Source organism: Ruditapes philippinarum, unplaced genomic scaffold (genome assembly GCF_026571515.1).
Source record: "Ruditapes philippinarum isolate M1 unplaced genomic scaffold, ASM2657151v2 ctg1391_1_1_1_1, whole genome shotgun sequence".
NCBI classification, from domain to species: Eukaryota; Metazoa; Mollusca; class Bivalvia; order Venerida; family Veneridae; genus Ruditapes; species Ruditapes philippinarum.
Genome location: NW_026856604.1, coordinates 917 through 16,121, shown reverse-complemented (window position 1 = coordinate 16,121; position 15,205 = coordinate 917). Strand labels below are relative to the sequence as shown.

Genomic DNA, 15,205 nt, shown 5'->3' with positions numbered 1-15,205 from the left:
AGGGCACCAATACTACTTAAGTAACCTCTTACAAAAAGTATAAAACTGTTGTTTTTTAGCTCCCCTGAGCTAGCTCAGGGTGTGCTTTAAGGACCATTGAATGTCCGTCGAATTTCGTCCGTCTTCCATCGTCTGCCGTCTGTCCACATTTGTTCGTTAACACTCTAGTGGTCACATTTTTGACTTAATCATCATCAAATTTTGTCAGGATGCTTGTCTAGGTAATTGTCGGATGAGTTCGAACATGGGTAATCTTGGATGAGTAACTAGGTCATAGGAACTAAAACAAAAAGAAAAATCTTGTTAATACTCTAGTGGCTACTGTTTTTATCCAAGCCTGGAAATCGGTCTGCAAGTTTATTTTGATGATTTTTAGGTCAAGTATGAATATGGGTCGCCTGGGGTCAAAAACTAGGTCACCCTGCCCAAATATGGAAAATCTTGTTATACCCCGCACAACGAAGTTGTAAGGGGGGTATACTGGAATCAGCTTGTCCGTCCGGCCGTCGCCTCGTCCGCCCGTCTGGCCGTTCAGCCGTCCGTCGGTTTTTCCTTGTCCGCCCAATAACTTAAGATTCCTTTGACCCACAGTCTTCATATTTGGTATTTAGATTGGTCATGAATAGTAAATGATCCCTATTGATTTTGAGGTCACTGGGTCAAAGGTCAAGGTCACAGGGGCCTTGACTTCTAAAAGCTTGTCCGCCCAATAACTTAAGATTCGTTTGACCCACAGTCTTCATATTTGGTATTTAGATTGATCATGGTTAGTAGATGATCCTTATTGATTTTGAGGTCACTGGGTCAAAGGTCAAGGTCACAGGGGCCTTGACTTCAAAAAGCTTGTCTGCCCAATAACTTAAGATTCCTTTGACCCACAGTCTTCATATTTGGTATTTAGATTGGTCATGGTTAGAAGAAGATCCCTGTCACTGGGTCAAAGGTCAAGGTCACAGGGGCCTTGACTTCAAAAAAGCTTGTCCGCCCAATAACTTGAGATTCCTTTGACTCACAGTGTTCATATTTGGTATTTAGATTGGTCATGGTTAGTAGATGATGCCTATTGATTTTGAAGTCACTGGTTCAAAGGTCAAGGTCACAGGGGCCTTGACTTCAAAAAGCTTATCCGCCTAATAACTTAAGATTCCTTTCACCCACAGTGTTCATATTTGGTATTTAGATTGGTCATGGTTAGTAGATGATGCCTATTGATTTTGAGGTCACTGGGTCAAAGGTCAAGGTCACAGGGGCCTTGACTTCAAAAAGCTTGTCCGCCCAATAACTTAAGATTCCTTTGACCCACAGTCTTGATAATTGGTATTTAGATTGATCATGGTTAGTAGATGATCCCTATTGATTTTAAGGTCACTGGGTCAAAGGTCAAGGTCACAGGGGCCTTGACTAAAAAAAGCTTGTCCGCTCAATTGCTTAAGAATGCTTCGGTCAACATTCTTCATATTTAGTATTGAGGTTATTTATGACAAGTAGATGACCCCTTTTGATTTTAAGGTGACTATGTCAAAAGTCAAGGTCACAGGGATTTTAATATTATAAGCTTGTCTGCTCAAATGCTTAAGAATGCCTGTCCGCAGTGTATTGATGTTCACATTTTAAGCATGTAGAATACATAGCTTAGCAATGCACTGGCTTAGTAACCTCAGATTTGGCAGGGAGGTTGTACTTGAGCTTTAAATGGCCACTGTTGATTCTGACAAAGTGGTATGCGGGGGTATTCACGCCATGGCAGTGGCAGTTCTAGTTTAAGCTATTGTGGTCACATTTTTTGATCAATTGTCATCAAACTTGATCAGGATGCTTGTCTAAGTAATTGCTCGGATGAGTTTGATGGTTCATGTGACAGGGTGTTCACTAGCCATGAAATTTTGTCATTTTGACTAAGTTTTACCGACTACAAGGCAAAATCCCCTTGATTTTAACAATATTTGACCCTCCAGTTAAAATTCTGAGGGTCAAACCAGGCTTATTGGAAATTTGAAGGGTCAAAGGGTCATGTCAAGGGTCAAACGGACACCCTGGGTGAGTGATCTAGGGCCATCTTGGCCCTCTTGTTTTAGCAACCAGTTGAAAATTTTCACATTCCATTGGTTGATTGGAATTTAAAAAATTGAAATTGGCCAATCAGAACATTTACCCTATTATTTTGAGATTGTTTTAGGAAAAATCTTTATTGTGCTGTTTTGATTTTTTAAGGATTTTTATTAAGGAATTATGCACAATGTGTATGTATGTTGTTTCCTTTCCATATTACATTTGCAAAAAGCAACTTTAAAAGTTATGAGAATTTGATAGCTATATTTTAATTTAGTTTGATAACTTGATAAACTTTCTTTACCTTTTTCCACCTTAATTTCTACCATGGACTTTTTCAACATCCATTTTTGATCATTAATTTTGGGGCCATCAAAAGTAAACTGTTAATAGATAATTAGGTTTGATGAAACTTTTTATTTGTACCATAAATATAATTTTGTGTAGCAAATTTTAAAAAATAAATATGTTTAAATCATTAAGTAGGAAATCAAAATAATATTTGTTGAAAAACCAAAGATCTGTTATGTATATATTGCACTGTTTTCATTGTAAAGATGTTGGCGCTATGGTCTCGAAGTGTAAGTTAGTTGTGAATGTCACTTTGTTGTGTTTATAGCAACTTTGCTGTGTTTTAATACTTTGGGTTTTTGTTGAACATTGTCATGATCACTTTTCAACAGACTTCTTGTCATTGACCATTATATATTTAAAAGCTTGGCCGCATGTTATTAATCAAACAAGAAGTTATGCTTGAAGAAGTAGTGCATAAATGACAAATAATAGCATGCTTTATACTTGCACATATGTTATTATACCCCCGCACAACAAAGTTGTAAGGGGGGTATACTGGAATCAGCTTGTCCGTCCGGCTGTCCGTCCGTCCGGCCATCCGTCCGTCGGTTTTTTCTTGTCCGCCCAATAACTTAAAATTCATTTGACCCTTAGTCTTCATATTTGGCATGGAGGTTAGTCATGATAAGTAGATGACCCCTATTGATTTTGAGGTCACTAGGTCAAAGGTCAAGGTCACAGGGGCCTTGACTTCAAAAAGCTTGTCCGCCCAATAACTTAAGATTCCTTTGACCTACAGTCGTCATATTTGGCATGGAGGTAAGTCATGATTAGTAGATGACCCCTATTGATTTTGAGGTCACTAGGTCAAAGGTCAAGGTCACAGGGGCCTTGACTTCAAAAAGCTTGTCCACCCAATAACTTAAGATTCCTTTGACCTACAGTCTTCATATTTGGCATGGAGGTTAGTCATGATTAGTGGATGACCCCTATTGATTTTGAGGTCACCAGGTCAAAGGTCAAGGTCACAGGGGCCTTGACTTCAAAAAGCTTGTCCGCCCAATAACTTAAGATTCCTTTGACCTACAGTCGTCATATTTGGCATGGAGGTTAGTCATGATTAGTAGATGACCCCTTTTGATTTTGAGGTCACTGGATCAAAGGTCAAGATCATAGGGACTTTGACTTCAAAAAGCTTGTCAACCCATTAACTTAAGATTCCTTTGACCCACAGTCTTCATATTTGGTATGGATTTTGATCATGACTATAAGATGACCCCTATTGATTTTGAGGTCACTGGGTCAAAGGTCAAGGTCACAGGGACCTTGACAAAAAAAGCTTTTCTTCTCAATTGCTAAAGAATATTCTGTCCGCAATGTATTGATTTTTACATTTTCATATTTGAAGCATGTAGAATACATAACTTAGCAATGCACTGGCTTAGTAAACTCAGATTTGGTAGGGAGGTTGTCCTGGAGCTCTAAATGGCCACTGTTGATTCTGACAAAGTGGTATGCGGGGGTATTCACGCCATGATAGTGGCAGTTCTAGTTTTAGTTGTTTTTATAATATAATGTAAATGTACATTATTTGGGTCTATCTATATCAGTCGTAAACACTGGGCCTGACTTTAAATGACATAACCATAAAATGATCATTGAATTATTACAGCCATATAGAATAAATGGACTTGAATACATAGTCCTACAGAATGACTTGATCACAAGTCCTGGCAAAGATACCCATACAGAATAGCCATACATAATGGCTTAATCACTAGACCTGGCAAAGATAGCCTTACTGAATGGACCTGGCAAAGATAGCCATACAGAATAACTTAATTTCTGGACCTTGCAAAGATAGCCATACAGACTGACTAAATCACTGGACCTTGCCAAGATAACCATACAGAATGACTTAATCACTAGACCCTACAAAGAGGGCCTTACTGAATGATTTAATCGCTAGACCGGACAAAGATAGCCATACATATTATGCACTACTTTAGAATAGTCATGCACACCTTGTTACAATACAAGAATTAAGCATGCTTTTCTGTAGTTTACCTAACAAAAAAATCATGATTATGTTCAACATAACAGTGTTTAACCCTTACCTTACCTGATTTAAAAAATAGATTTGCCTTACATTGAATTAGAAACTATTCATTGTTCATTGAATGGGAGCCAATATCAAAATGCTAATATTATAAAATCCAAGCCTACATTATGAGACTCAGGTCAGACTGCCAGGATAGTCAGACTTAGTACAGTCTTCCATTGTTTGAAGTGATGGTATAGGCAAGTCTTTTTGATGAACACAGGGACTATTCAAAAGGGTTAAATGCTGACTGAATCTATCTGCATGGAATGCAGCATTGTTTTTTTGATATTGATGATTATGATGCCTAGAAAATTGATTTGTTTTCATAGACTGCAAATGTTTTATTTACCTGCTTCAGATTTTGTATTAACAATTGTATAGCTAGTTCAATTATGGTTATGATGTATGGGGAAATATGCTCTCAAAGGTGTACCATTGCCCTTATTGTATGCATCATCAAAATAAAATATTATAGAATTATTATGCTTGCACCTTTTCCAGTTGAGATATTAGGGATAATATTCTCTCATTGTTAGCTCGACTATTCGAAGAATATGAGAGCTATTGTAGTCGCCCCGGCGTCGGCGTCGGCGTCAGCGTCCGCGTCGGCGTCTGCGTTGGTTAAAGTTTTTTGTAAAGTCAAATATCTCAATTATTACTTGAGATATTCAATTGAAACTTACAATACTTATTTATAGTAACAAGGCACATCAGATTGACAAGTTGGATAACTCTGCCTACAATATTGACAGAATTATGCCCCTTTTTAACTTAGAAATTTTGGTTAAAGTTTTTTGTAAAGTCAAATATCTCAATCAATGCTTGAGATATTCAATTGAAAACTTACAATAGTTATTTATAGTAACAAGGTACATCAGATTGACAAGTTGGATAACTCTGCCTACAATATTGACAGAATTATGCCCCTTTTTAACTTAGAAATTTTGGTTAAAGTTTTTTTGTAAAGTCAAATATCTCAATTATTGCTTGAGATATTCAATTGAAACTTACAATACTTATTTATAGTAAACAAGGTGCATCAGATTGACAAGTTGGATAACTCTGCCTACAATATTAACAGAATTATGCCCCTTTGGAACTTAGAAATTTTGGTTAAAGTTTTTTTTGTAAAGTCAAATATCTCAATTATTGCTTGAGATATTCAATTGAAATTTAAAATACTTTTTTATAGTAACAATGTTCATCAGTTTGCAAAATTGCATAACTCTGCCTGCAATATTTGCAGAATTATTCGCCCTTTGAAACTTAGAAATTTTTGGGTTAAAGATTAAAGGTCTTCAAAGATATTTACTTGAAACTTTACACATGCACTTTGGGTCATAATTGGAGGGTCATAATTGTATGTCACTGACCAAGTTCCATAAACTCTATCTTGCATTAAGGCTGATTCATAATATTATCCCCTTTTCTACTTAGTCTCTTGGTTAATGTTTACATGCAAGTTTTACATATCTCAATAACTATTAAAGATATTTATTAAAAACTTCACATATGCATTTAGGGTCATAATTGTAGGTCACTGACAAAGATCCATAATTCTATCTTGCATTTAGGCTGATTTTTTCTCCCCTTTTCAACTTAGAAATTCATGGTTAAGTTTTTCTTGTAAGTTGTTATCTCAATAACTACTGAAGGGTTTGTGCCTTTTCGGGACAATTTAATGCATTCATAATAATAAAGCAGTGATTTACTTGATAAAACATCTTAATAACAAGCCTTTGTACCTTTTCTGTCAAATTTATTTATTCATAGGTAATTAGTATTATTATACTTCAATAAAACACCCTTGTGACATTACCATCCGAATAGTCATGCCAGTACATGTTATCATGAAAAAATACATTTGTAATTTGTATAACAATTTTAAAGGCTTAAGTCTAAGTTGTAGCTACTTACATCGTATAGACATCATAGATGAACTGCTTGTATTTTTACTCCTGTTGTTCATTTTTGATTCTCACCATTTTATGCTTACATTTATTTTATTGCATTTTGTTAAGTTATTGCAAACATGTTATTATAATTTTGACACAATTGTTACAGCATTTGTTTCGTTGTTTGTTATTTAATTCTATAATAAGATTCTGACATTTATAGAGTTAAGCTTTCTGTAGTGTAAGGCTATGCCTGTATATATATAGTGATATGCATACATTGGTCATCTAGTTTCAGACCCAGTAGCTAGGAAAAAAGGACGTACATGCATTTAGAAAAGAAACCTTGACCTTTGAACTTTCTCAATGAAGAATAAACATGTTACATAATGTTGATTGAAGTGCTTTGTTAATATGATAGAAACATGTTGACCCTGTGATTTTATTGAAATCCCAATTATTGCTGACAAAATTGTTTTCATTAAGGCCGAAAACATGTCTTTTAGTCACATGATTTCTTCAAAAGGTATGGGTTATGGTTGCTAGACAAAAACCTTTTAGTATGGTTAGTGCTTAAAATATGCTATATTTTATGCAAAGCTCTGTTTTTTATTTTATTTTTGAAAAAGGGTTGGGGTTAAAAGAGAAAGGTAAAAATTTAATTTTTGGTTAAAAAATAGGAATTACTGGCTTTATTGAAAGGGAAATTGAAATTGAACTTGCAAAGTTTTTTGCAAATTTTTTTTAAATATTAAAAATTGTTGATAACTGATCGGGGGTGGCTAACAGATTATAGGGGATGTGTAAAAGGGGAAATTTAAAATGCTTTACAAGTTATTTGTTTTGTGTTTTTGGTATGGAAAAAGAAATAAAACTGTTCCCCTGAGGGGATAAAATATTTTTTCTTAAAATCAAAAATTTCATATATAAAATCTAGTTTTGAAAATTTTTCCCAGACGAAATGCCCCAAACCACTGTGTTTAAAACAAAAAAAAAGCAGGGTCTCGGAAAAGAAATGGGAAAGGGTTAATTTTTTAAAAATCCCTTTGCAGGTTTAAATGACTTGAGTTTACTCTCAGTAAATTATAGTCAGGTTAGTTTGTTTACCCATGCATTGCTGTAGTAATAACTATCTTTTGTCAAAAATGGGGATTTTTATATTTTAAATTATTTAATGCAGCTGACACGTAAGAATCTAGCCAGGCAACAGTGCTAGAAAAGCTTGATTTTACTTGTTAAAAGACGCAAATAATCTTTTGATAGAAGTATTATATTAAAAAAAAAGAACAGGTTTTGCAGACTTGAAATAAGTTTTTCTAAAGATTATTTCTTGTAAAATATTTGATATCATTTCAATTTTTTAGATTTAAAAGAAAAAAAATGACCAAAATAATGTTGTGCCTATTGAAATGAAGTTTCTCTGTTTTCAGAAACATTGTTGAAGGAGACAGAACACAATGGTTTCCCTGTGGTGGTCTCCCTTGATTCCCAATATCTGGTTGGCTTTGTTACAAGAAGAGATCTACAATTAGCTATAGGTAAATAATAAACTTTTAATTGTTGTTTTTTTTTGTTTTTTTTTTTCAATCGATTTTTAATCAGACCAGCTTTGTTAAAATCGCTGTCAGGTTTTTTGAAATTTAGTATGTCTCCTCACTATTCTAAATCATGATATGTTTGTGATGTTTCTCTTAAAGCTCAACAAAATGATGCTTCAGACTTGTGATAGGGGCCTTTTGGTGTATTTTAAACTTTGGTATGATCTATTAAAATTATGACAATTTGTATTTGTAACGTGTGATGTGATACTTCAAATTGAAACTACTATATACACAAGTATAATACTTTAAATTTTTTATAAATACTTGACACTCAATATCTGTTATGTAACTTCTTTTCAGCAAATGCACGTAAGAACGTGGAGGGCGTGGTCAGTGATTCAATAGTTTTCTTCTCTAATCAGATCCCCAGTAATACAGTAGGACCTGCCCCTTTAAAACTCCGAAAAATATTAGATCTGGTAAGTTTAATGACAAAATTTATTAATTTTTTTTAAGACTAAATTAAAAATTACCTTAAACATTTGCATTTGATTATTAATACTGATAAATTAAAAATTATCTTAAACATTTGCATTTGATAACTAATACTGATAAGTAAGTAGAATTTGGAATAGTCATGGATCCTGTATTGTTTTTGTCAAACTCTTTTGTGCTTTTCAGGCTCCTGTTACAATAACAGACCAAACTCCCATGGAGACAGTCGTAGAAATGTTCAGAAAACTTGGCCTCAGACAGACTTTAGTTACTGTTAATGGGTAAGTTACAATTGTTGAACAGTACAAACTTGTTATCCCTTATAGAAGGATGTATTGTTTAGAAGACATTTTAAGCTTTGTATGAATATAAGCTTATATTTGATTCCGAATTTTCTTTAACACCACACAGAACTTGTGAAATGATTCAGTAAAGTAAGTTGTTAATGTACACTTTTTTATATGCATTTGTATGTTCTTATACATTCATACATTTAACTCAAATGTAATATTTGAATTTTTTGTATTCTACTTAATTTCAGGCGACTACTTGGCATAATAACTAAAAAAGATGTATTACGTCACATAATCCAGCTGCAGAATCAGGACCCAGACTCCATCTTGTTCAACTGATCATATCTTATCATTGTTGTCATGGAAACATTGTTGTTATAGAAACAAGCAGACAGTACACTATCTTGTGATCATCATAAAAACACTGATCACAAGGTGAACAGCCATTGTCAGATTATAACTGACCTTGATATTGTCTATGAACAAAGTTTTATTTTTGTTGTCATGGAAACTGTACATGCTTAGAATTTGTTATCAAACTGAACATGTTTTGATTTTGTTGTCTTGAAAACCTATCATGTTTTGAAATTGTTGTGAATGGTAACTTATCATGGTTTGAATTCATTGCCATTCATGTAAAGAATTAGGCAATGTAAGGTTCAGATGATGACTTTAATATTGTAACAGAAATAAAAAAAATGTAAATGTTAAAAAATTGAATTTTATCTAAAAAGAAATCTGATTTTTGTTGTCTGGTGAAGCAGCTGAAGATAAAGTTTACCTGCTTATATTGAATAAATGTTAAACAGAAAAACAGACGAATTTTACTAGGAACATGAGTAATGATATGCTAGATTAAGACAAAGAACAGTTTAGAATAATTTACTATTGTTGCTATTGTACTTTATTGTTGCCATGGTTCTAATGCCTGTGTTGTCATGGAAACTCTATATTATTCAATCTGCAAGTCCATCTGTCTGTAGTAACTTTTAAATATGGATTGAATAATTATAAAATAATGTTGTAAGTCATGCTGGAAATTTTAGGGGTGCAGCGTAAAATGTATTAAGGGTATTGTAAAGTGTGGAGCCTGATGCAAAACCAGTTATATTGCATAGAAATAGTGGGAATAATAAATGTTTATAGTGATGATGATATGTTTTATTATTGTTTTATATTTGATCAATATTGTTAGCTAATAAGTGCTTGTGGTTGCTATGAAATTGCTATATGCCCAGAGATAATGTATTTCCATTCAATTTTCTTTGATTGATAGTTAAGATTGTTGAAATGAGATTACTGTAACAAGTTGTGTACTTTGATATGAGGTGTGAGCACTAATATATAATTAACATTTCTTTTATTTTCAAGCCAAAATTTATTATATACAACTAAGATAAAGTTTAAGAAAAGGAAAGTTTTTACATTTTTGTCATTGTAACTATGTTATTTTTATGGAAAAGAACTATCTAATTGTGTGACGATTGGATTAGCCAAAAGAATTATCAGTATGAATAGAAAATATGTAAAGCACAACTTTGGAGGAGAGGATTTTGTTACTTAGTTAAAGGAATTAATGGTAAATAAACAAAAGGAATAACACATCAACACCTTGGTATGAAAGACAAGATGTTTTATTAGATATACTGGTTCCAGTCTTTCTATTTCTTTTACGAAATTAAAATAATGTGTTATTTTGGTGTTTTAAGGACTGTTGTTTAAAATGCAATTTATTTATTAATTTGGTGATATTCAGATTCACAATTTATAATGTTATAGTAATGAGTGGTTCAGTTTAAATCCAATTTTTTAATCAAATGTAAGATATAGACAGCAAATATTTTGTAAGCAAGCACTTAAATGAGAAGTTTAAAAATGTGTAAAAAATGGAATTATTGTATGAAATGTAATGAATTTTTAGAATTTATGTATGGAAATTGTAAAAACAGGAATATATATAAAACTACAAGGTGTGTTGCAACAAAATATTAAACCTGTTGTACACAGTGTCTTTTTTAATTATAAGTTAAGCTTAATATGTACATAGTGTGGTGATATTGAATAAAGTAATCTGATGCACATGCTGCAATACTGTAAATTGTGGCAACTTAATTTTTTCACATTGTAATACTTGGACAGTATGATTACCTGTTTTCAACACAGTGTAAATGATGAGAAGGATGGTTTTCTGTTGTACAGAATGTGTAATGATTAAGCATATGATAACCTGCTGTTCATAGTTTACAATGTACACAGTGCATTGTTATGAAAATGTGCAATCTTCTATGTACAGTCTTAAGCTTTGCTCTGTATTACCAGTTACACTTGGTGGAATGAAGTAATGGTGTAAAATGTGGTTACCTGTTGTAGCCAGTGTTATACTGTACAACATGTTTATTTGGTGTACGCAATGTGATTATGTAAAACATGCTTACCTGTTGTACACATTGTAATTCCACATATTGTAGTACCACAATTAATTATAGCTTTTTGTACACAGTGTAATTTAGTAATTATAGGCTGAGCTTATGGGATGATTCTAGATCATATCGTGAAATATACATGCTGCATACTGTAAATAATTTTGACCTGCTGTACATATTTCAATGCTGAAACTGTTCATTTACCTGTTGTGCACAGTTCAGTGCTGAGAAATATAGTATAATAGTGATTTATACAAAGTGAAGTGGGTATGGCATACGGTCACCTACTGTTCACAGTGTATTGCTTGAATCATATGAACTGTATGCTTACCAGGTATACACAGTGTAATGTTATACAACATGGTTATCAGGTGTACACAGTGTAATACTGTTCAAAATAGTTACCCGATGTATACATTGAAATGTTATACAACATGGTTATCAGGTGTACACACTGTAATACTGTTCAAAATGGTTACCCGATATACACCGTGAAATGTTATACAACTGGTTCCCTGGTATACACAGTGTAATAATATACAACATGGTTACCAGGTATACACAGTGTAATAATATACAACATGGTTACCAGGTATACACAGTGTAATACTGTGCATAATAGTAAGCTGATGTACGCAATGAAATGTTATACAACTTGGTTCCTTTTATACACAGTGAAATGTTATACAACATGGTGACCTGGTGTACACAATGTGGTACTGTGCAAAATGGTTACATGGTATACACAGTATATATTTAACAAGGCACTAAATGTACACAGTGTAACACCAATAAAGCTTGTAAACCTGTTGTACACTGTTGTGCCAAAAGTTCCCAGAGAAATTGAGAGGATGGCACTGTAAGGCTTTGTCATAAAATCATGATCATGTGAAATAATAATTTTTTGTGTGTGTCTGAATCATGACGTGACTGTATTATTGTAAATTACATTTAGCATTCCATTAAATATTTATCTACCTTCAAGTTAAGTTATGTTATACTACTGGGTTTTATTTATCAGAGTTCTTTACTTATATAATTGAATTATGAAACAATCACTCTAATTTGTAGAATGTTGTGAAATTTGACACAGATATTTTTTTAATTTGTTGAGACTAAAATTGATAGTTTGTGGGTACAGTTTAAAATTATAACATTTAAGTTGTTTTATATGTAAGGGAATTATGAAATTGAAAAAAAAAATGAGATCAAATTAAAGAATAATTTATTCATATTTAGGATGTTGATATTCAAAAGAAAGAAAGTAAAATTCTGAGATAAAGGTGCGAGGAAATGTAAGCTTTGTCAATTTGAAAATAAACCATTCAGTTACAGATTAAAGTGACACCTAAATTGTAAAAGTTCTGTAACAAATCACCAAGCGAGAAGATTGCCAATATGCCATGTTTGCAACAAAACAAGTCATGTATGAAATAAATTGAATGTTGGAAGCTTCTTTCCTACATATATTTGGCGGCAATGGGAAAAATGATACTAAGATGTGATTTGTATTTAACATAATGATATTGTATATCTGTAAAACTGTGATAAGTAAAAACCCAGTATTTGTTTTATATGTTTTGCTGCTCACCTCAGTATGTTTTACTCAAGTTGAATATGTTTGGTCTAGTTTTTCATAATTTAAAGTTTATTTTTGAATTTTATCGAGGGGATACATCATCGTTAAGTGATATTACCTTTGTTTCTGTTTTGTTAAAGATTTTTAATTTGTGACTTTAGTTATTAAAAAAGTCTGTTTTATGTAAAGTATGTTTTCACTCAAATGGGTGATTATTGTAAACATATTGTTATTATTTTAATTAAACAAAAAACATTAACAAATGTAAAGATACACTTTACCATAACATCTGCTATTTTAAAAGTTTGTTTTTATTGTCACAACAAACCATGGCATGAATATGTTAAATAATAGAAATATATTGAAGAATTAAATCCTAAAATAAGTTTAAAGGAATGCTTGCAACATTTTTTACAGGATTTTATGTGAAAGTCAATATTTGTTCATGAATTTAGACTTTGTTAGGTAGACAAATGTGAAGAATTTCTATTTAATAGGGAGTATTGTATGGCTATGTAGAATTATCACCAACATGTCGTATATGTTGTTTATTTATATCTGTATATATGTATGTCATGTTTTTTTGTTATTTTCCACTCATCTTCCTCAAACATTTATTCAGAAAGATTTATGTTTTACATTTTTTCCTTTATTATATATATTCTGTGATAAACCCCCATGATGTTTTATATATATAGTAAAATGCCATACATGATCAATTCATGTCAATATATACATACACGTATATGTCATAGCTATATGTTAATAAATGTTAATCAGTTATTTATAGACTGTATGCTTTCGTTTTACACTTCATAAAACAATATCAATGTGTTCAGTCCATCAACATGTTTTTGGTAATTTTGACATCTTCCCTTTCACTCAAGTTATTTTGGTAATTTTGATATCTTCCCCTGTCCTCTTAATTATTTATTTTTGTAATTTTGACATTTTCTTCAGGCTCTTACTGATATCTTTGGGTAATTTGCGCCTCTATATATTATAGTAATTTTGAAATCTTCCCTGGGGTTCTAGTTATTCATTTGGATAATTTTGAGATACATGTATTCCATTGTAATTTGTTTATTTTGTTAATCTTTAGATATTTTCTGTGTCTCTTGTGATAAACTTATTTTGAGATATTACTTTGATCCCCTGTGATTCTGTATATTTTGACATCTTCCCTGGAATTTCTGTGATTGAATTTATTATCAATTTTGACATCTTTTGGTCAAATTTGTACAGTGGTTGAATACCATTTAAAATTGAGTACCAAAAAATAATTTTTAAATAAAAAGTATGCTAAATGTTCCTGTATCTATTGGTGAAATGGTGAAACACTGTCAACCAAAAAAGTTTGTATCTGTATCACCGATTAAAGGTTTTTTTAGAAAAAATAAATGAATTAAAATCATCTGAAAGAATTCTAAATTTTAACGATTTGTTGATGGACTGGATACCTTTACATGTTAACGTATATATGAGGTTAATACTCGCACATTGTTAGGAAAAATAATGGCAAGACATAGATTTGATAAAGGAATATTCCCAAACATACAACTCATTATTTATGCTTCAGACAGAACTTAAACATTCTGTTTCTATTTTCAAAAACGATTTTATTTAAGCCTGGTGATAAACTCTCTTCAGTGTAATTTGACTTAATAATTGTCACAGGTTATCTTCACTTACGCTTGAAGTCAGACATGTGTGTTATGTCTAAAGTATACATTTAAGATTTATGTTATTTTCTGCCTTTGAAGGCATTACCTGTTGAAATACCTTATTTGAATTATTTATTATGTTCATAATTGACGTTTTCACAGCCATATTTCAAATCTAAATGCAAGCACCATTGTTTTATCTATTACATCAGAGACATACATAACATGTTATCTATGTCTCTGATTACATCCATTTATAATATTTTGACAGTTATGATAAACTAGATGACCATTTTACCTTATGAATTAGTAACAATTACATGTATAACCCATAACCTGCTGGAACCAACAAGTGATTAGCATTTGCAACAAGTTTAGAGACAGGGCAGCCAATATTATCTGTGGATTTTCAATTATTAGGTAAATAATCTCTGAATCTCATTAAATTTCACATTAATTACAAAGATAAGGTCAGATGTGAAGGTCAAATATCAAAGGTCATTTGTATTTTAAATGTTTACACATGTAGGTATTGTATTTGGAGTACTCATATTGAATGTTTTGTCTTTAGTGAAATTATTCCATTATTAAACTGATAACTGATGTGAGTTAAAGAGTTGTCTTTTCTTTCCATTATGTAAGGAAAATGTTTCTTTTCATTGTATATGTCAATATGAAGTTGTCTTCACGTGAAATATGGTGGTGTTGTTGGTAGTTTAGATATGTGGTAGTTTTTAGCTCGACTATTCGATAAGAATAAGTAGAGCTATTGCAGTCACCCGAGCGTCGGCGTCCGCGTCCGCGTCGGCGTAACCACTTATGTTAAAGTTTTTGTAATAGTTCAAATATTTTCAAAGTCTATTGACAT

General features: G+C 32.2%; 1 protein-coding gene across 1 annotated transcript in view; it reads left to right on the top strand.

Annotated features, from left to right (window-relative positions):
- LOC132747104 (H(+)/Cl(-) exchange transporter 4-like) overlaps positions 1–14,945 on the top strand; it is a 42,938-nt gene extending 27,993 nt beyond the window's left edge. The window contains exons 5-9 of the mRNA XM_060736416.1: positions 60–79; positions 7,758–7,880; positions 8,244–8,362; positions 8,565–8,659; positions 8,920–14,945. Coding sequence (XP_060592399.1) covers positions 60–79; positions 7,758–7,880; positions 8,244–8,362; positions 8,565–8,659; positions 8,920–9,010 — 448 coding nt within the window. The 3' untranslated portion in view covers positions 9,011–14,945. The remainder of the gene's footprint in view (positions 1–59; positions 80–7,757; positions 7,881–8,243; positions 8,363–8,564; positions 8,660–8,919) is intronic.
- Positions 14,946–15,205: the final 260 nt, after the last annotated feature.